The sequence below is a fragment of the Lactuca serriola genome, chromosome 9 (genome assembly GCF_051521515.1).
Source record: "Lactuca serriola cultivar US96UC23 chromosome 9, Lser_US96UC23_V15, whole genome shotgun sequence".
Taxonomy (NCBI): domain Eukaryota; kingdom Viridiplantae; phylum Streptophyta; class Magnoliopsida; order Asterales; family Asteraceae; genus Lactuca; species Lactuca serriola.
In genome coordinates this window covers 153,529,834-153,551,160 of record NC_136416.1, presented here as the reverse complement: position 1 = coordinate 153,551,160, position 21,327 = coordinate 153,529,834, and the positions used below count along the sequence as shown (strand labels likewise).

Genomic DNA, 21,327 nt, shown 5'->3' with positions numbered 1-21,327 from the left:
AGAAAGACAAGTCTTGAGTCCGCTTCGTCCTTCAAAAGTTGCATGGGTGTACCTATCTTACTGGTTCCCTGAGAATACAAGTTATTTTGAAAGAGAGTATCAGCATAAAATGCTGGTGAGTTCATAAGTGTCTAGTGTCATTTAGTAATTAAAACCTCGAAATGTTTGTATTAAAACCTTTGAAAAGTTTGTAAAGTTTTCCCAGAAAATCCTGTATTTCCTGCTTATAATTAAAGTAGCCTTCTACCCGAGGCCCGACTGTTCTATATGTTTGCTCTTGTAAAAATGTAATGTTTTCATATCTACTTAGAATAGTATGGAAAAATATAGTAGTATTTTATATCCGTGTAAAAGTATGTATTCTCCCATTTATTACTATCATCTATTAGGAAAATAGAATGTTTTAACTCGGCAGTGACACTACTGAATATGAAATGATAAAAATGAAGACTCGTAATCGTATTCAATGTACTATACTACTTGGAGAGTCTTATTGCCTTTAATTCCGATTTGGTTAATTAAAGGTTTAGATGTGAATTAGTTGTAACCATACTGATTGACAGCTGAATTCCTGACGACCTTCTGGCATCATAAAACAGTAAGGTGAGATTTTGTCACCCCTGAGCCTTACCGTATGGGACTGTAGCTAGCGGTCAGGGTGTGGGAGTGATTGTCCCGTATAGATCTATACACACGATGCCCGCTCTCCCTCCAGGAGACTTTGGTTACAAATATGATACAACAATGTATTGTTGTATCATGAAGTAGTATTTCACATTCTAGTTATCGTGTTCTTATTGTACTTGTATGTATATGTATATATATGTAGATGTTCGTTCCTATTCTTGTGTATGTATATGCTCTCTTCCACTCTTTGTATATTTAGATGTATATGTATGTGTTCGCTTCCGTTCTTTGTATATGTAAATCACATATGATTGTATCTAAGGGTCAACGAAACACTTAAATGGAAGGGTACAAATCACATATGATTGTATATAAGGGGAGTATGGCCATACTTTGGTGTTTTCAGCCAAAGGTTCATGGCCCCATGAGTTTACGGCCGTAGGGTCTGCGGCCCTATGAGTTTACGGCCGTAAACTCAAGATATTTTGTGCTAAAGATGTGTTGTAAGGTCTTACAAGCGTTCCTTAAGTGTTCTTGGCCCTAGATTTGGACTCAGATGAGTTTGAAGGCCAAAACATGAACCAACACAAGGGTTTACGGCTGTAAACTCTTCATGTTCATGCTCCAAATGATCTTTTAGGGCCAGAAATCGGTGGTTTATCAAGCCTAACTAGGAGATGGATGAAATACTTACACTTTGGAGGCTTTGGGGGGGGGGGGGGGGTTCACGGCCCATGAACTACTGAGTGTTGTTGGTGAGAATGATGAACACTTGAAGATCTACCCAAAAACGTGATTTTCATGTATGAAATCAATGGGTGATACAAGATTAAGAAGGATAACACTTAATAAAATGGAAGAAATGCTTACATTTTGGAGGATCAAGGTGAAACTTGATGAAGGTTGAGAGCAAATCCGATTTCTTGAGTTAGAGGTGGAAAAAAAGGTGAAGGAAGAAGGCATCTCATACTTATAGGGATGAGTTCACGGCCAAGGAGGGGCTTATGGCCGTAAACTCCTTATGTTGGAGTTTTCGGCTTGTAAGTTGCACCCTGAACTCGTACGATACTTCCCAATGTTATATCCTTTAAGGTACTAGGCTTAACACACTCAAACAGACCTCTAACAGGGCTAAAAGATAGCCAAAAGCAAGTCTGACTTTGATTGAATCGAATGGATGTACAAGATAGAAATTTTTGGTTGTCGCATCATCCCCCCGTTAGAGAGAATTTCATCCCGAAATTAGAGTTTAAGCACTTAAGTAGTTATAAATAACTAAGCGAAAAGATGAGGATATTTTAATTTCATTTGATCCTCGCACTCCCAAGTGAATTCAGGTCCTCGCTTGGCATTCCAGCGAACCTTCACTATCGGGATACGACTTTGCTTCATTTGCTTGACCTCCCGGTCCATGATCTTTACTGGTTTTTCCATGAAGTTGAGGCTCTCGTTGATCTCGATCTCGTCGAGTGGGATTACAAGAGTCTCATCGAATAGACATTTTTTCAAGTTCGAGACGTGGAAAGTAGAATGTATGTTACTGAGTTCGCGAGGTAGATTGAGTTTGTAAGCTACATAGCTGATTCTAGTGAGAATCTCGAAAGGCCCTACATATCTTGGATTTAGCTTTCCACGCTTACCGAAGCATATCAAGCCCTTCCAGGGTGAGACTTTCAAAAGAAAGCGGTCTCCCACCTGGAATTCCAAAGGTTTCCTTCTTTTGTCATCGTAGCTCTTCCGTCGGTCTCTAAAGGCTTTCAATTGTTTACGAATCTAAACGATCTTCTTTGTCGTTTCGCGTATGATTTCCGTACCTATGAGAGTGCTGTCAGGAACTCGTCCTTTAGCTAACTGGGTGTTGCCCACCTCAGCCCATCACAGAGGGGATCTGCACTTTCGGCCATAGAGGGCTTCAAAGGGAGCAGCCTTTATGCTCGTGTGATAACTATTATTGTAGGAGAACTCAACAAGGGGTAATGAGTATCCCATGCATTCCCGAAGTCTATCACATAGGCTCTCAGCATATCTTCCAAGGTTTGAATAGTTCTCTCACTTTGTCCATCGGTCTACGGATGGTATGTTGTACTCATGTCCAGCCTTGTTCCTAGGGAACTTTGTAGCGACTGCCAGAACCTCAAAGTAAATCTACTGTCTCCATCAGAGATAATGGATATGGGAACACCGTGCAGTTGTACTATCTCCCTAATGTATGTTCGAGTTAGTTTCTCCATTTGTCAGTTTCTTTGATGGGCAGGAAGTGTGTGGACTTTGTTAACCTGTCTACAATCACCCAAATGGTATCGAGACCACCCATTGTCTTGTGGAACTTGTTTACGAAGTCCATCGTGATCCGCTCCCACTTCCATTCCGGTATCTCCGACTGTTGTAGTAAACCTGAGGGTTTCTGGTATTCGACCTTTCCCTTGGTGCAAGTAAGGCATTTACTCACGAAGGTAGCAATCTATGCTTTCATGTTAGGCCACCAATACAGCTTCTTTAGGTCAAGATACATTTTATCTGAACCTGAGTGGACGGAATATCGAGTGTTGAGCGCTTCAGTCATGACCAAGTCTCTGAAGCCACTGTGTTTCGGTGTCTAGATCCGATTCATGAGATATAAGGCTCTGTCACCCTTGACTTCCAAGTTTTTATCCATCCCTCTTAGGGATTCACCCGCCACATTTTCAGGTTTCAAGGCTTCTAACTGAGCCTCCCTAATTTGTGTGGATAGATGTGAATGGATAGTCATGGTCAATGATTTAACTCTATGACCAGAGTATTCTTTCCGACTCAGGGCTTCGGCTACTACATTGGCTTTACCGGGATGATAACGAATTTCACATTCATAGTCATTGAGTAGCTCAACCCACTATCGTTGTCTCATATTAAGCTCATTCGGGTCGAATATATGTTGAAGGCTTTTGTGGTCTGTAAAGATAGTGATTTTCGTACCATACAAGTAGTGTCTCCAAATCTTAAGGGTGAATACGATTGCTCCTAACTCAAGATCATGAGTGGTGTAGTTAACCTCGTGGGTCTTCAGCTGTCTTGAGGCATAGGCGATGACCTTACCTCGTTGCATCAGGACACAGCCGAGCCCCTGGTTGGATGCATCGCAATAAACCACGAAGTCTTCTATCCCTTTTGGGAGGGATAGTATTGGTGCGATGCATAAGGCTCGCTTCAGCGTTTGGAACGCTTTCTCTTGCTTCTCTTCCCAATCAAAGGCCACGCCTTTCTGGGTCAATGTAGTAAGAGGTTTCACAATCCCCGAGAAGTTCTGAATGAATCTGGGATAGTAGCCAGCGAGGCCTAGAAATTAACGAATTTCTGTAGGCGTCTTCGGTGCTGACCAGTTCTCAATGGCTTTGATTTTGGAAGGGTGCACATGGATTCCCTCTTTGCTAACCACGTCACCTAGAAATTCAAGTCTTCTGATCCAAAATTTTCACTTTGAAAACTTCGCGTAAAGTTTATCTGACCGTAGTGTTTCTAAGATCAGCCGTAGATGTTTACTGTGCTCTTCCTTACTACGAGAGTAGATAAGTATGTCGTTGATGAACATAATCACGAACTGGTCCAAGTAAGGATGACACACCCTATTCATTAAATCCATGAATATTGCAGGCGCATTAGTTAATTCGGATGGCATCACTACAAACTCGTAGTGCCCATAACAAGTTCGGAAGGCTATCTTCGGAACATCCTCCTCTAACACTCGTAATTGGTGATACTCGGTTCTTAAATCAATCTTTGAAAAGTAGCTCGCCCCTTGTAGTTGGTCGAATAAATCATCTATACAGGGCAGGGGGTAACGGTTCTTGACGGTTAGCTTGTTCAGTTCTCTGTAATCGATATACATTCTGAACGATCCAACTTTCTTCTTTACGAATAAGACTGGCGCTCCCCAAGGTGAGAAGCTTGGTCTTATAAAGCCCTTTCTGAGCAATTTGTTAAGTTAAACGGATAGTTCCTGCATCTCAGCTGGTGCTAGACGATAGGGCGATTTGGCTACGGGGGTAGCTCTTGGAACTAAGTCGATTCTGAATTCGACTTGATGTTAGGGTGGTAACCCTGTTAGTTCTTCCGGAAAGACGCAGGGCCGGTCTAGACGGTGGGCAACCCGGGCGACCGCCCAGGGCCCACGACTCTAGGGGGCCCAAAATTTATGGGCTATGTAGTTTATATATATAAAAAAAATTCTCACCTAAATGATTTTTAGGGCCTAAAGTTGGTTGAAACTCAATTTAGCTCAAAATATAAACAATTTAGTTTGATTTTTATTTCTAATTGAAAACATCTATATTGAAGAGTAATGATATTTTTCTGAATCTTTATTATATTTGTATTTGAGGGGCCTTTTTTTCTTTTCGTCCCGGGCCCCATATATGTTTGGACCGGCCCTGGAAAGACGTCGGGGAAGTCGCGCACTACTAGGAGGTCATTTAGGTCTTTTGTTTCTTGGTTCACATCGACTATATGAGCAAGGAATGCATGGTATTCTTTTTGTAGGTACTTCTGGGCTTGCATGCTCGAGATGATACAGAGATTCGTACTTGCTTTGTCGCCGTAGATCAATAAGGTTTCGTTACTCGGTAGATTTAGACGAACTGCTTTCTCAAAACACAGAATATCAGCACGATGGAGACTCAACCATTCCATGCCCATAATGACGTCGAAACTCTTGATTGACACAGGTACGAGGTCGATTGGAAATGAATAGTTATCTAGCATGAGGGTACAACCTATTTAAATCTCGTTAGAACTCTCTGTCTTTCCGTTAGCCATTTCTACAACGAAGGTTTCTTTTAGTGCTTACTGTGCTTGATTAAGTAAGTGTTTAAATTTTTGGTTCACGAAGCTTCTCGCTGCCCCACTATCAAATAGGATACATGCATTTGAGTTATTGAGGAGGAACGTACCCGTGACCACCGTGGGGTCTGTCACGGCTTCCTTATGACCAATAACAAGTAGTCTCCCTGCTCCACCCGTATTCCAAGCTTTAGGGTAGTTTATTTTGAAGTGCCCTATCTCGCCACACCCGTAGCAGGCCTGGCTTACTCCTATACCAGCGACCTGGGTGATGGGTCTTGGTGGTGCTTTGCAAAACCGGATAGTATGGCCCTTCAGGTTGCAGTTGGTGCAGTGCATTTCCCGGTAGGGGCCGTTGTGATGGAAATTGCACTTTGTGCACTTGGGTAGAATCCATGCATATTGTTTTGCTGGTACAGGGGCAACAGGGGTTGTGGCAGCACAGACAGCCACAACCTGTTGGTTCTTGGAAGAAGGTTGAGCTGATTTTCCCTTCTTTCGGTCCCAACGCTTCCTCTTGTTGTCGACTGCTTTGGCTGGTGCTGAGAACGCAGTTGTAGTTGTAGTTGGAGGAGGAACCCCATGATCGATAAGCCTTTGGGCCAATTGCTTGGCACTATCAAAGGTTGCAAGGTTTGATGCCAAAACATTTCCTTGATATGGGGGTACCAAACCCCAGATGTATTTCTCGATCTTTCTGCTTTCGGTGGGGACCATGTTTGGACATAAGGTCACCAAATCGCTAAATCTGGTTGTATATGCCACTATGTCGGAACCCTTCATCTTAAGGCTCCAAAGTTCCTCTTCGAGTTTTTGAACCTCGCCCCTTGTACATTACTCCTTTGTCATCAGGTCTTTCAGTTTCTCCCAGCCCATAACGTTAGCCACTACTAGTGTGAGTGACTTGACATGGCCATTCCACCATGTCAGGGCCCTTTCAAAGAAGGTGCAGGTAGCAAATTTTACTTTGCTTCCTTCGGGGTAGGAGCAAATCTCAAAGATCGACTTTGTTGTTTCGAACCACTAAGACAGTGCAATGATTCCTCTGGTTCCGTTAAAGAACATCGGTTTGTAGTTGATGAAGTCTTTATAGGTGCACTCTCGTGCACGCGTTTGGCTTTCACCATGGTTAGAGTTGGTACCGGTTCCAGCTCCACTGGCACCACAAGAATTTACTTGATTCATGGTTGCGTTCATAGTCATGCTTACAGCAGCCTGGAACATTACTGCATCAAACTTCGGAGGGGTGGTGGTGGTGGAGTTTGATTTACAGGTGTGCCTCTGTTTGGACACTTGCGAGGCGACATCTTTTATCTATGAAAGATAAAATGGTAATAAGACTTCATTTAGGGTTATCAACATAAATACAGTGTCATAATAGAATTTAAAAGAGTTGATCACATAGTAGAAACTACTTCTGTCATTATAGTTGGTATGGAGTTACATAGAGTTCAGAAATTTCGACCTTGGAGTAGGTCTTACATCATACCAATAGAGGGAAAATTTGACAGCATAGAAGTTTTAGTTATAGTACTTGAAAGACAAAAATATTTTACAGGAAAAGTGTTACATAGAACATAGATACGAAGGCTATTCTTTAAACCAAAATAGAGGACGAGTAGAGCACCTCTACCGGCGACGGGTACCCCTCGAGTGAACCCTCAAGCTTGCCAGCTGACGCTCCATGTCAAGAAGGTGTCGTTCAAATACTCTTTGGCATACTCGGAGTTCTATGACTTCAGCCCGAGTTGTAGCAAGCTCTTGCTGCAGGGCCTCGTTGTCTCTCATAGACCTCTCACGAGCATCTTCAAGATGGATGGTTCGGATTTTATGCATTCTCGCATTGGCATCCACTTCCATGATTTGGTTGAGGGCTGTCCTACCCTGTATTTCATTTCAAGCAACTCTGCGGACCAGAATTGGCCGGACCCTATTTGTTGAGCCTCCTGCGCTCAGATTGTAGAAGCTTCTGTCTCCATTGAGTGGAATGGGTTGATCCTGCTCTTTACTCCATGTTTCCAAGCTTTCCACCTACGGAGGCGTTTGGCCTTGAAAAGCCGGACGAGGGTTAGGATTTGGGACAGGAGCCACAAGGGGGTAGATTGTTTACTTTGGGCTTGGAGTCAGAATCCTCCGAAAAATTCTCGGTGAAGTCTTCATCCAAAGGGATTGGATGATTCTCTTCTGGCTCATCATCAAGCCATCTAACATTGCCTTGGTTGGGAAAGTACGGATCGCCAGGGAGATGGAATCCAACCATGTTATCTACGCGAGAATAGGGGAAAAAGAAAAATTATTAGACGTACTAATTAAGATAATTATAGGATGATCTTTATTAGTTACTTCAATACCTGCTTAGTGTATACCAGTTACATGTAATCAAAATAGGATAGACATTCGAATAAGCGATCCTAACTCTAAATCCACAACAAACAAGAAATAGGAAGCAAAGCAAAGATCACATATTCTAATTCTTTCATATCTTAGTCACATATAACCTTAGCGTATCCACTAAGCAACTATTGACCTACTAATAAAGACCTTTAGTTCTCAAATAAGTAATTATGGTAATGCAAGATACCTTTATAGTATTTTAAGTTTATGTTATGTTTTAAAGTTTTCATTGTAGTAGTGTTGGCAAGTTTTTAGACTTGTTGCAACATCACAACCATTCTTGGGCATATGCTAATCACTTATCGGACTGGCATAGTTGATCAGGCTTTTCCATTCCCAGAACTAACCATACATCCCCAAGCCTACCTGTGTTGTTCAACAATCATAATACTTTTGTTCTGTTCTAGTATTATACTGACATTAGTATGAATGCATGTATGTATACTTTTTGTAAAATATTTGTATTTTAAAAGTACAGACTCTTGGTCAAAGTATTTTAATCCCAATGCATTTATAGTTTGTATATCTTTTATGGGTTGATATACTCAGTTCACTATAAACAATTCTCTGATACCAATCTGTTACACCCCCAAACCGAATTGGTGGAAACATTTGGAGGTGGAGGACATCACGTACAGTATCATAACAATGCATTATAGTAAAATAAGCAACAACATCCATTGCATTAATAGATTAGGTAAATACATGTGTATTCTTTAGTAAGGTTTAAATGACACCAAAAATATATAATCAAAATAAAGACAAGTCTTGAGTCTGCTTCGTCCTTCAAAAGTTGCATGGGTGTACCTGTCTTACTAGTTCCCTGAGAATACAAGTTATTTTGAAGAGAGTATCAGCATAAAATGCTGGTGAGTTCATAAGTGTTTAGTTTCCTTTAGTAATTAAAACCTCAAAATGTTTGTATTAAAACCTTTGAAAAGTTTTTAAAGTTTTCCCAGAAAATCCTATATTTCCTGCTTATAATTAAAGTAGCCTTCTACTCGAGGCCCGACTGTTCTATATGTTTGCTCTCGTAAAAATGTAATGTTTGCATATCTACTTAGAATAGTATGGTAAAAAATAATAGTATTTTATATCTGTGTAAAAGTATGTTTTCTCCCATTTATTACTATCATCTATTAGGAAAATAGAATGTTTTAACTCAGCAGTGACACTACTGAATATGAAATGATAAAAATGAAGACTCATAGTCGTATTAAATGTACTATATTCCTTGGAGAGTCTTATTTCCTTTAATTCCGATTTGGTTAATTAAAGTTTTAGATGTGAATTAGTTGTAACCATACTGATTGATGGCCGAATGCCTAACGACCTTCTGACATCATAAAATAGTAAGGTAACATTTTGTCACCCCGAGCCTTACCGACTGGGACTGTAGCTAACAGTCAAGGTGTGGGAGTGTCTATCCCGTATAGATCTATACACACGATGCCCACTCTCCCTCCAGGAGACTCTGGTTACAAATGTGATACAACAATGTATTGTTGTATCATGAAGTAGTATTTCACATTCTAGTTATCGTGTTCTTACTGTACTTGTATGTATATGTATATGTATATGTATATGTATATGTTTGTTCCTGTTCTTGTATATGTATATGCTCTCTTCTTCTCTTTGTATATGTAGATGTATATGTAGGGGTATAAACGAGCCGAGTCGAGCCCGAGCCTGACCAAGCTCGAGCTCGGCTCGTTTAATTTTGAGGAAGCTTGAGCTCGAGCTCGAGCTCGGCTCGTGAACAATTCAGTGGGCTCGCGAGCCTAATCGAGCCTAAACGAGCCTCCATGTATATATATATATATATATATATATATATATATATATATGTGTGTGTGTGTGTGTGTGTGTGTGTGTGTGTGTATGTACGTGTGTGTGTATATATATATATATATATATATATTAGGCTCGTTTAAGCTCGTTTAGGCTCGTGAGCCTACTAATTGAAGCTCGGCTCGAGCTCGTTTAATAAACGAGCCTCATATTTAGGCTCGAGCTCGGCTCAGGCTCGTTTAATTCGATCTCGAGTCGAGCTTTTAACGAGTCGATCCCAAGTAGCTCACGAGTAGCTCGGCTCACTTACACCCCTATGTATATGTATATGCTCGCTTTTGTTCTTTGTATATGTATATGTTCACTTCCGTTCTTTATTTATGTTCACTAAATTATACCTATTATAGTTTACTAGATGTTTATTTTGATCTTGACTTGTAGAAAAGGCTCAATTGCTCAGCTTGAACAATTGAGTTTAAGTATAACTTTTAAAGATAAAATTTTATATTCTATTACGTATTTAGCATGTATAACTATGAGTTAATCGACAGTTGGACCAGTGTATCCTACCCTAAGCTCACAACCAAACAAGGAACAGGAGTCAAGGTTATCCATAATAGTCCTAATTCCATTAAAGCATACTTATACACTAATACATAAATAAATATGGCTTTGAAAGTAAAAGATTTTGACAAGAGTTTAAAAGCAGTTTGAAAAGGGTTTTATAATGAAGTCTAACAATGTTTAAAAGTAGTTTGAAAATAAGTTTCAAACAAGACGTTTAGCAAGGATATAAATGTTTATACCAACACAATCTCAATTGTGTTCACTTGTATTCCCCCTAAAAGCACTTAAAACAGTTTAAAAGGTTGATTGCAGGGGTTTGAACTCACCTTTAGTTAGTGGTTTGACTGAAAGATCGGAAAAGGATGCTGAGTGCTAAGTGAAATCTCGGGCACAAGCGGATCCTAATAAGTATATAATGGTACATATATGTATATAATTAGTGTTTATACAGCCAATCATGTAAGGGAAAACATCTTAAGGGCAAGGAAACACTTGAATGGAAGTGTACAAATCACATATGATTGTATATAAAGGGAGTATGGCCACACTTTGGTGTTTTCGTCCAAGGGCTCACGGCCCCATGAGTTTACGGCCATAGGGTTTGCGGCCCTTTGAGTTTACGGACGTAAACTCAAGATGTTTTGTGCCAAAGATGTGTTTTAAGGTCTTACAAGCATTCCCTACGTGTTCTTGGTCCTAGATTTGGAATTAGATGAGTTTGAAGGCCAAAACATGAACCAAGAACTTTGGAGGCTTTGGGGGGGGGGGGGGTTTACAGCCCAAGAACTAGTGAGTGTTCTTGGTGAGAATGATGAACACTTGAAGATCTACCAAAAAACGTGATTTTCATGGATGAAATCAATGGGTGATACAAGATTAAGAAGGATAATACTTAATAAAATGGAAAAAATGCTTGCATTTTGGAGGATCAAGGTGAAACTTTGTCACACCCCAAAATCGGAACGGCGGAAACGTTCGGGGGTGGAAGACATCATGTATAGTATCATAACACAAAGTAACAGTAAACAAGCAAACAACATAATCCATTGCATTAATAATATAATTTAATACAAGTATTCTGTATAGTTTAAAAGACACCAAAAATATGAATCAAAATAAAAGACGAGTTATGAATGCGCTCCATCTTTTCAAAAGCTGGCATCGGTACCTGTCTACTGATGTCCTGAGAATACAATTTATTTTGAAAGAGTTTATCAGCTTTAAAGCTGGTGAGTTCATAAGCATTTTAGTGTCGTTGTTTGTATCAGTGTTTGAAGTATGAGTTTGTAAATGTTTGTAGTAAAAGTATGTGAATGTTTGTAAATGTTTGTAAAGGTTTGTAAATGTTTGCAAAGGTTTGTAACTCCTAGAAAATCCTATATTTTCTACTAAAAGTAGCCTTCTACCAAGGCCCGACTGTTTTGTATGTTCGTTTCTTGTAAAAGTGTGTAATTTTCCCAAGTGTGACTATCATTAACAAAATATAGTTTATACATTATCGTTTATGTGAAAAGATCACAAAGTGAATGCAATGAGAAAATGATATAGTACTCTAGTTTGTATGTGGAAACTACCTTACTACTACTCATCTTAAAGCCAATGAATTATAAGATAAGGTGAGATTTGTAACCATACTAATTGACGGCTGTAAAACATGACGATGAAAGACGTCGAAATAAATGTGACATTTGTCACCCCTTGGCTTGGTTGGTCGGGGACTGTAGCTAACAGTCGAGGTACGGGATAGTTTGTCCCGTATAAATCTATACACACAATGCCCGCTCTCCCTCCAGGAGACTCTGGTTACTAACATGACAACGGTGGAATCCGCGTCATGTAGAAGTAAATCTCATATTCTAATTGTTATGTTGGTGTATGTTCCTTCTGTTTACTTGTAAATGTATATGTAATGTTTCTCATAATAGTATGTTCTCTTAGTTTCTCATCATAGTATAGTTGTATAGTTTCTCATAATAGTATGTTCTCTTAGTTTCTCATCATAGTATAGTTTCTCATAATAGTATGTTCTCTTAGTTGCTCATCATAGTATAGTTGTATAGTTTCTCATAATAGTATGTTCTCTTAGTTTCTCATCATAGTATAGTTGTATAGTTTCTCATAATAGTAAGCATTGACTCATGAATGAACTGACTCTTTGTATGCTTCATTGAACTAGAAGTAATGAGTAGTATATCCCTAACTATACCTATTATAGTTACTAGTAGAATCGTTTGTATGACTGAATGTATTGAACTGAGATAAAAGTCGTTATATATATATATATACATAATATATAACTAAGGATCCAATGACACTCGGACAAACAACATGGTACTCTAAGTCCACAACCAAACAAGGAATAGGAAATAAAGTGAGTTGGCAGTCCTAAGTCCTTTAATCCTTACTTATATAACTATATATGTAATAGACAGGGTTTAAACAATATATAAGTTTGAAAGCTGTAATAGAAAAGGTTTGGTACATAAAAGTGAGTTTAGAAAAGAGTTTAACATGTAAAAATGTTTGATAAGCAGTTTGAAGTCATTTGTTTAGTAAAACAGTTTGAAAGTATAGTAAATCCATATGTTTGATAGTTATTAATCACAAGTGATTGATACAATAACTATGATATTCAAATTGTATCCCCCCCATAAAAGCATTTAAAATCATTTAAAATGTTGATTAAGGGGTATGAACTCACTTGTAGTGAGTGGTTTGGATGAAAATGTTGGATAAGGTGCTAGGGGTTAAGTAAAGACTTGAACTCACACACTGATCCTATTTTACATATAAATACACATATATGTATCTAATTAGTGATTATAACACTAATTAAGCAAGTAAAGACACCCAAGAACATGGAAAACACTTTGATTCAAGTGTTATAAGATCATAGGGTTGCATCAAAGGGTTGTAGGGCTTTTCTTTAAAGTTTAAAGTCCAAGAGTAAACTCATATGGAGTTTACGGCCTAGGGTTTATGGCCCTAGTGGGTTTACGGCTGTAAACCCATGGTAACTCCTACCATTTCGTTGTTTAATGTCCTTTGTTCATGTAGGAAGGGTTCTAGTCCAATAACCAAACATTAGGAAGTAGTGGTGGCACATATGCACCACCTTATGGTGTTTACCGCCCAAGGAGATTTCCTTGGCCGTAAACCCATGTGTTCTTGGGTATTCTTGGTGTTTTTCAATGGTTTAACAAGTAATCTATGTATATAACTAGTTAAGAGGAGTGTACTTACTTATAGGAAGATTGTAAGGGTGTTTAAGATCCAAGAACACTAGTGTGTGTTCTTGTTGTTCTTGGTGAAAGGAAGAACACTTGAAGTTCTATCAAAATGAAAGGATTTCATGGATGAAATCATGTATAACTACTAGATGAAGAGTTGTCACAACAAATCAAGAGAAGAAATACTTACATTTTTGGATGATTTGGAAAGAAGATCTTATGATACTTGAGAGAGAAATGAAGGATTCTTGAACTTGGAAGGTAAGAAATGAAGGAGGAAAGGAGTAAACACATGCTTTAAGCATGAGTTCACGACCATAAGGGAGTTTACGGACCAAACTCCTAAAGTTTGGCCGTAAACACCCTATTAAGGTGTTAAATTCTTGATTGTTACTCAAAAACCCTAGAAGGTACTTCCTTTCATTTTGTTCTTTTGAAGGATTAAGATTAAAACACCCGAACGGACTCTAAACGGAGTTAAAAGTTAACAGAAATGAATCTAACTTTAATTGACTGTAGGGTTTGTACAAACAGAAATTTCGGGTTGTCACAAACTTGATGAAGGTTGAGAGCAAATCCGATTTGTTGAGTTAGAGGTGGAAAAAGAGGTGAATGAAGAAGGCATCTCATACTTATAGGGATGAGTTCACGGCCAAGGAGGGGTTTATGGCCGTAAACTCCTGTTTACAGCCGTAAACTCCTTATGTTGGAGTTTCTGGCTTGTAAGTTGCACCCTGAAGTCGTACAATACTTCCCAATGTCATATCCTTTAAGGTACTAGACTTAACACACTCAAACAGATCTCTAATAGGGCTAAAAGATAGCCAAAAGCAAGTCTGACTTTGATTGAATCGAATGGATGTACAAGATAGAAATTTTGGGTTGTCATATATATATATATATATATATATATATATATATATATATATATATATATGTATATGTATAAAGAGAGAGAGAGAGAGAGAACAAGGTTCTTTTGAGAACCAAAAAATTTGTGAGAACTTGCGAACTCATAATCAACTCATCATTTTTCAACACCAAAAACACTAATCTTCTCCAAATGATGCGTCTAGGCCATATTTAGGCTCTAAAAAAAGGTTTGATGATTTTATTTTCTTTTTTAGCTTTTTTGTTTACTGTTAATGAGCATAATCAACAGTCAAATGGAGTGGTGATTGCTCATCAACATTCCATATGGCTGCTGATTATGCATATCCACAGTCTATATGGTTGTTGATCGTGCTCATCAGCAGTCCTTACAACTGCTGATTGTCGTACATACAAATTTCGAAAATAAATAAATAAAAGTGTAAATTTTTTTTAGCCTAGATATGGCTTAGACGCACAATCTGAAGAAAATTTGTTTTTTTGGTGTTGAAAAATGATGAGTTGATTATGAGTTCTTAAGTTCTCACAAATCTTTTGGTTCGCATAATAACTCAGGTGTGTGTGTGTGTGTATATATATATATATATATTATTGATATGTTTCATGAACGATTTTATGTTTCTCGAATCCTTTAGGAAGAATTTGAGTCAGAACCCTCTTTATGGTAGAGACATATGAGTTTTATAAACCAACAAAAAGGAGACAAATTTGACATAAATGATGGCACTCATAGTAGGTTTAATGATTTTAGGAGTGCCAATATTAAGATCAAGATCAAGATCAACACACACCAATAGCTCTGTGAACTCCCGTTCACCATCAAACCAAGATCCGTGAACATCATCTTTTACCTGCATCAAAGCCTTAAAATAAACTCTATAAGAGGTGAATTAATGTTTAGAAATTACAATGAATCCAAAAAAACACAAGAAATGATAATTAATATGATAATCAAATGAAAATAAATGATAACTAACCGGTACAACTTAATATAGTTTTTGGGAAAAACAGTCTAATATAGAAGAGATGTATCTTTTCTTGTACAAAGATTAACAGGGTGGCTATCAGCGATTAGGCAACGATTAGTTGCAGGGTGAGGACAATGGTGTTGTTAGTGATGATGAGTTGTGGTGTCTGTAGATTAAGGGTTTAGAGATAAACAAAGACAAGTCATGACAAGGGTTCGTCACAGGAGAAGTGTTGCGAGAGAGGAGACTGGGTGGAGACGACAATCAAAATGGTTGGCGGTACAAGAATGGAGATCGGTTGGTGGTGCACTGTTGGTTCATGATCAGAGGTTTGTTTCTAGTGAATGGTGTATGTTGTTTTCGGTGTTTGGTGGCAATGTAGAGGCAACTTAGGGGTTAGGGTTAAGGTTGCTGGTATCAATGGAAGGTATAGAAGCTATAGTTCTGGTGGCGCTTACAGATAAAGAGATAATGATGGTGATGGTGGGAACGAAGGGCGTATGACACTGGTTTAGTCTAGTATTGGTTGTGGTCGTAGCAATGGCGGCTACTAGAGAATAGTTTATTGGAGAGAAGGAAATAAAAAGAGAATAAATTCAGTAGCAATCTGAGATGAGTAAAGATTCCCTCCTTAAATGTTAGTGGAAATGTGGGTGAGATCGGCAATATTTGCCGATATTGTAGGATTCAAATTTTGTCGATAATTAAAGAGTGTTTTGTCAAAATTGATGCATTATTTGATTATACTTTGAGTTTATAAGGTTGGACGAAATAAGGGTTATTGGTTTTTATTTGTAATGTTAGCTCAATGATTTGTATTATTATTTTAATGGTTTGGACGTCTTAAATGTATTTTTAGAAATAATAAGATTTATATAATAATATAGTGATATATATATATATATATATATATATATATATATATATATATATATATATATATATATATATATATAACTTGTTTTATATGTTAAAAAATAGATAATATATCACATATATTAACCAGGGCGGACCCAAAAAAATTTCAAAGTGGGGGCAAATTTTTTTTATAACTTTTTATAGGAGCAAATTTTTTTTGAAGATTCAAAATATATAATTTTGAATGGTTAAAATATAATATTTTTTGAAAAAAAAAAAAAATTTAATGTTTTTTTTTGTTGTGGGGGCAGTTGTCCCCACTGTCCCTATTGTAGGACCGCCCCGATATTAACAGCTAATATTATTTTTTTTAAAAAAAAAGATAAAACAAATTCAATGGTCAACTATATATAAAAAATATACTATTTTTTTAAATTATTAATATTTATATATTTAAAAATTTGTATTGATTTTATTTCTTCGTAATTAATGTTAAACAACACATTTATACACATCGACGCCCTCATTTTTGCAAAACGAAGTCCAAACACTCCCATTGGTTTTACAAAGGAAAGTTGGTTGCCTCTTAAAACGTCCATGGTAGGCGCGTAGATTAGTGTCGAAGCATCTTTGTGTGATTTCTTAGGACAATGACAAAAAGAAACTTAACAATGTTAACAAGCTTCACTATTTCAATAGTAAACCTTAAATTATGTGGAAGGATCTTTGTGTGATTTCCTAGGACAATGACAAAAAGAAACTTAATAATGTTAACAAGCTTCACTTTTTCAATAGTAAACCTTAAATTATGTTTATATGCTGACTTTGATCCCTCAACTTTCAATTGTTTCATATATATATATATATATATATATATATATATATATATATATATATAAGTGAATATATATTACAGCCCCATCGAAGTTTAGGTATTAAACCTCATGAAAATACATCATTTTACTATATAAAGATTGTGGTTAGGAGACTTACGATTAACACTTGAAGATGTAGATTCAAGATCGACGCAATAGTTTTGATAAGGAAACAAGAATATTGAATATCTTTAACCTTCGTGACAATGAAAAAAAAAGTAATGATCACTAGGGTGAAGTAATAAACGATAATGGATGAAAGAAAACACGGATGATAAAACGATAATGGAGGAAATAAATGTTATCGAGGATGATATATTTAACAAGTGAAAACCAAATCGGGTATATTTATTAAGTTAAAACGACATATTTTAGAGATTTAGTATATAAGCTTAGGTGAGACTGTAATGTAAATTCCCTATATATATATGAAGATGGATAAATATGATATTTTGATCTTTATTTAGGACAAATATGAGTTTATTTTATTTTATTTTATATTATTTTAAAGTCATTATAAAATTTAAATTTAAAGTCTTTATTTTTTTTTTTTTAAAAATTATCAACTATTTGCTTTCAAAATAATATATCTCGGAACTTGATCATCAACACTGCCTAATTGTTATATTATGATTTTTGAAAAAAAAAAGCTAAAATAGTGGTGGATCCTAGAAAAAATTAGCAAGGGTTACATAATTTTTCTAAGAGTTGCAGTACAGAAAAAACTCAATTTTCGTAGATAGTTTCCGCCATAAAATCCGTCACTAAAAGGATTACACATTTACACTTACATATTTAAATTAAATTTATATTTATTAAGACTTTGTGATGGGTTTCGAACGGATTCCTAACACATTTCGAACAGATTGTTATGGATTTGTGACGAATTTGAACGAATTTAAAATAAATTTTGCACTTAACTGTAAAATTTGAAGGATTACCGGTTTCACTCCTGAACACCAAGTAGGTCCCCGCCACCAGCCGTAAACCGCTGGTGGTTTCTTAAACCAATAATGAAACAGCCATTATTAAAACAATGAAGGGGCTTAAATAGACAATTTAAGAAGTTTAGGGTTACTTTTAGGAACACATATAATTTTAGGGACTAAAATGGAACAAACCGTTTATGTTCAAATTGCAGTCACACCTGCCTTCACACGGTTACATAACCACGGATTCCTTCCTTTGCAACCAGGTCTGTATAAATACAGATCCATCGATTCATCGATAAGCATACCTCCAGAATTAAGCAACAATCACTTTTCAGTTGATGATTTTCATCTCTTTGTGAATCAAGCATCTTCATCATGGCCGAAAACGATGTTCCTGTTACTAATCAACAACCACAGGTTCGTCTTATCTAATGTTTAATTGTGGTTGATGTTATTTTCTGTATTTGTTTATGTTTCGTTGAAAATTGCTATTAGTAATTGAATAATGATAATAGCTGAATCCTTGCGATCGTTTCAAAATCTACAACAAACCTAAATAACGAACACAAATTCTTGCAAAGATGTGAATCAGCAGAAATTTGTTTGATACTAATTGGGCCATACGTATCCTTTTCTACAATTCTAGTAAGATCGATCCTTGATGGAAAAATATCAAAATAGACAAAACTTTGTATTGATGAATACTTAGACTTCGCTACATCGTAATTTGATTCACAGTTCAAATACCTCTTCATTGATTTTATTTACATGCGCAAAGATTCGTGAATGAATATGTTTGATGGAAAGAAAAACCGAAAACTGTTTCTTGATTATATGGCGCATTGAGGATTGATTTGGTGATTGTTTCTTGTTTTTGTTGCAAAAGGTTCAAAGCGAACAAGAGAGATTGAAGTATCTTGAATTTGTGCAAGTGGCAGTTGTCCATGCAGTTGTTTATGCATCAAGGGCGTATGGGTATGCGAAGGACAACTCTGGTCCCCTGAAACCTAGCGTGGAGACAATAGAAAGTACTCTAAAGACTGTTGTTGGACCTGCTTATGATAAGTTTCAAGATGTCCCTGTTGATGTCCTGAAGCGTGTTGATCGTAAGGTCAGTTTTTCTACATACCATCTTATCCAAATCCTCTTTTGTTCTACTTTTCATTATAATAGTCAGTATTCTTACTAATTTATAAAATCTTTGAACATTGAACATGATTTCAGGTTGATGAGTCGGTGACCATAATCGACAGCCGGGTGCCGCCTTTGTTGAAGGAGGTGAAGACCGCCGGAGTGGTGGAGACCGCCTCCGGGCTAGCGAAAACCGCGTACACGAAGCTGGAGCCGACGGCAAAAGGGATTTACGTAAAATACGAACCGGTTGCAGAGCAATATGCTGCATCAGCTTGGCACTCTTTGAATCAGCTTCCACTTTTCCCTAAAGTGGCTGAAGTGGTTGTACCAAAAGCGGCTTACTATTCTGAAAAGTACAACCAAACTGTGCAGCAAACAGCTGAGAAAGGGTACAAGGTTTCTTCTTATCTTCCATTGGTGCCCACTGAGAGGATTGCCAAGGTGTTCAACCCTACTGATTGAGAAAAGATACGTGTCTATTGGAGCCAGATATTGTAGTAAAAACCTTTTCATTGGAGTTTGGTGTTTTGTTCATGTATAGTTTTAGTTATTAATGAAATCGTGTATTAGTGTTTGTGTTTGTCGTGATAGAAGTTTTAAAGTTTATAAGTTATGATGTCTTGACTATTGTTGATTGATTTATTAGAGTTTTGTTGCTTGGTTTTATCGGTTTTTCATTTTGTATTAAAAGAATCTAGTAGGTACATAAGCTATTAATTCTTATATGAGGTAAGTGTTCATAACAACCACTTGGGATGACCTAGGTGATGGAATAAAGATATAAGAGGTAAGTGTTCATAAGAACCACTTTGGATGACCTAGGTGATGGAATAAAGATATAAGAGGTAAGTGTTCGTAACAACCACTTGGGATGACCTAGGTGATGGAATAAGATGTGAAATAAAGTTGGGTCAAGTTGTCATAACAACCATCGTCCCAATTTTATTTCACATCTTTATTCCATAAATATTGGAATAATATGTCAAGATGCAAGTTAGAATATAGATATACCACACTAACATTTGGAATCAAGATATTGAAAAGCTATTGAGGAGTTGATTTTATGGTTCAAACATGATAATCACTTGATATAAGATTTAATGAAAACAAGTCAATGGAGGGGTATTATATATGAATGCAATACAATTATAGCTCATGGAAGAACAATACAAGATTATACTATATATATATATATATATATATATATATATATATATATATATATATATACTAGGCGAATGCCCGCGCGTTGCGCAGAAACATCTATATAGTTGAAGTCTTTACAAATATATGATTTTTTAAATATAACAATAACGTTATTGTTAAATTTGATATAATAATTTGTATATACTACATTGATATAATATATTGTTTATTTTGAATTATATGATAATATATACATTTATTATAACTTCATAATCTCAATCGTTTGAATAACTTCTACCCGCGAGTTACATATGAATAAAATTAAATAAAATATATGATTTGATGTTATTTATAGTTGTTTTTATTGTTAATTAATTTTTTTAAAATTTATTTGCTTAATGTTTTAATTTTTATCATTATAATTTTTTAAAACATCAAACATTGTTTTTTATTTTAAAGTTAACAATATAATCATTTATATAAAGTTGTTTTTAACTATCTTTTAACTATTTACAAAATATTTTTTTTTAGTTTTTTTAAATGGAACTGAAATTTAAATTTGAGTTGACATTGTAATGCACAGAAACACTTATATAATTGAAGTCTTTAAAAATATATATACTTTTTAAAATATAACACTAACGTTGTTGTTAATGTTTGATATAATAATTCGTATATTAATTTGATATAATATATTGATTATTTTGAATTGTATGATAATATATAAATCTATTATAACGTCATAATCTCAATCGTTTGAATGACTTGTACTCGCGAGTTACACATTAATAAAACAAAATATTATATATGGTTTAATATTATTCATAGTTGTTATTTTTAACTAATTTTTTAAATTTATTTGCTTAATGTTTTAATTTCTATCATTATAATTATTTAAAACATCAAACTTTATTTTTTTGATTTTAAAGGTAACAATATAATCATTTATATAGAGTTATTTTAACTATTGTTATTATAATTTATTTTAAGCTACTTATTTGAAAATTTTTAACGATTATATAAATATATTTAGGAAATATTTTAGTTAAACTGATATTATTATTTAGATTTTGCATTTATAAATATAATTTATCACTTTTAA

At 36.1% G+C, this 21,327-nt stretch overlaps 1 protein-coding gene across 1 annotated transcript; it reads left to right on the top strand.

The window, feature by feature from the left end:
* Window positions 1-18,201: 18,201 nt before the first annotated feature.
* LOC145074524 (stress-related protein-like) lies at window positions 18,202-19,745 on the top strand. The gene is made up of 3 exons (XM_079020884.1): window positions 18,202-18,362; window positions 18,832-19,056; window positions 19,170-19,745. The coding sequence occupies exons 1-3, from the start codon at window positions 18,321-18,323 to the stop codon at window positions 19,539-19,541; spliced, it is 639 nt and encodes a 212-aa protein (XP_078877010.1). The 5' UTR covers window positions 18,202-18,320; the 3' UTR covers window positions 19,542-19,745.
* The last annotated feature ends 1,582 nt before the right edge of the window (window positions 19,746-21,327 follow it).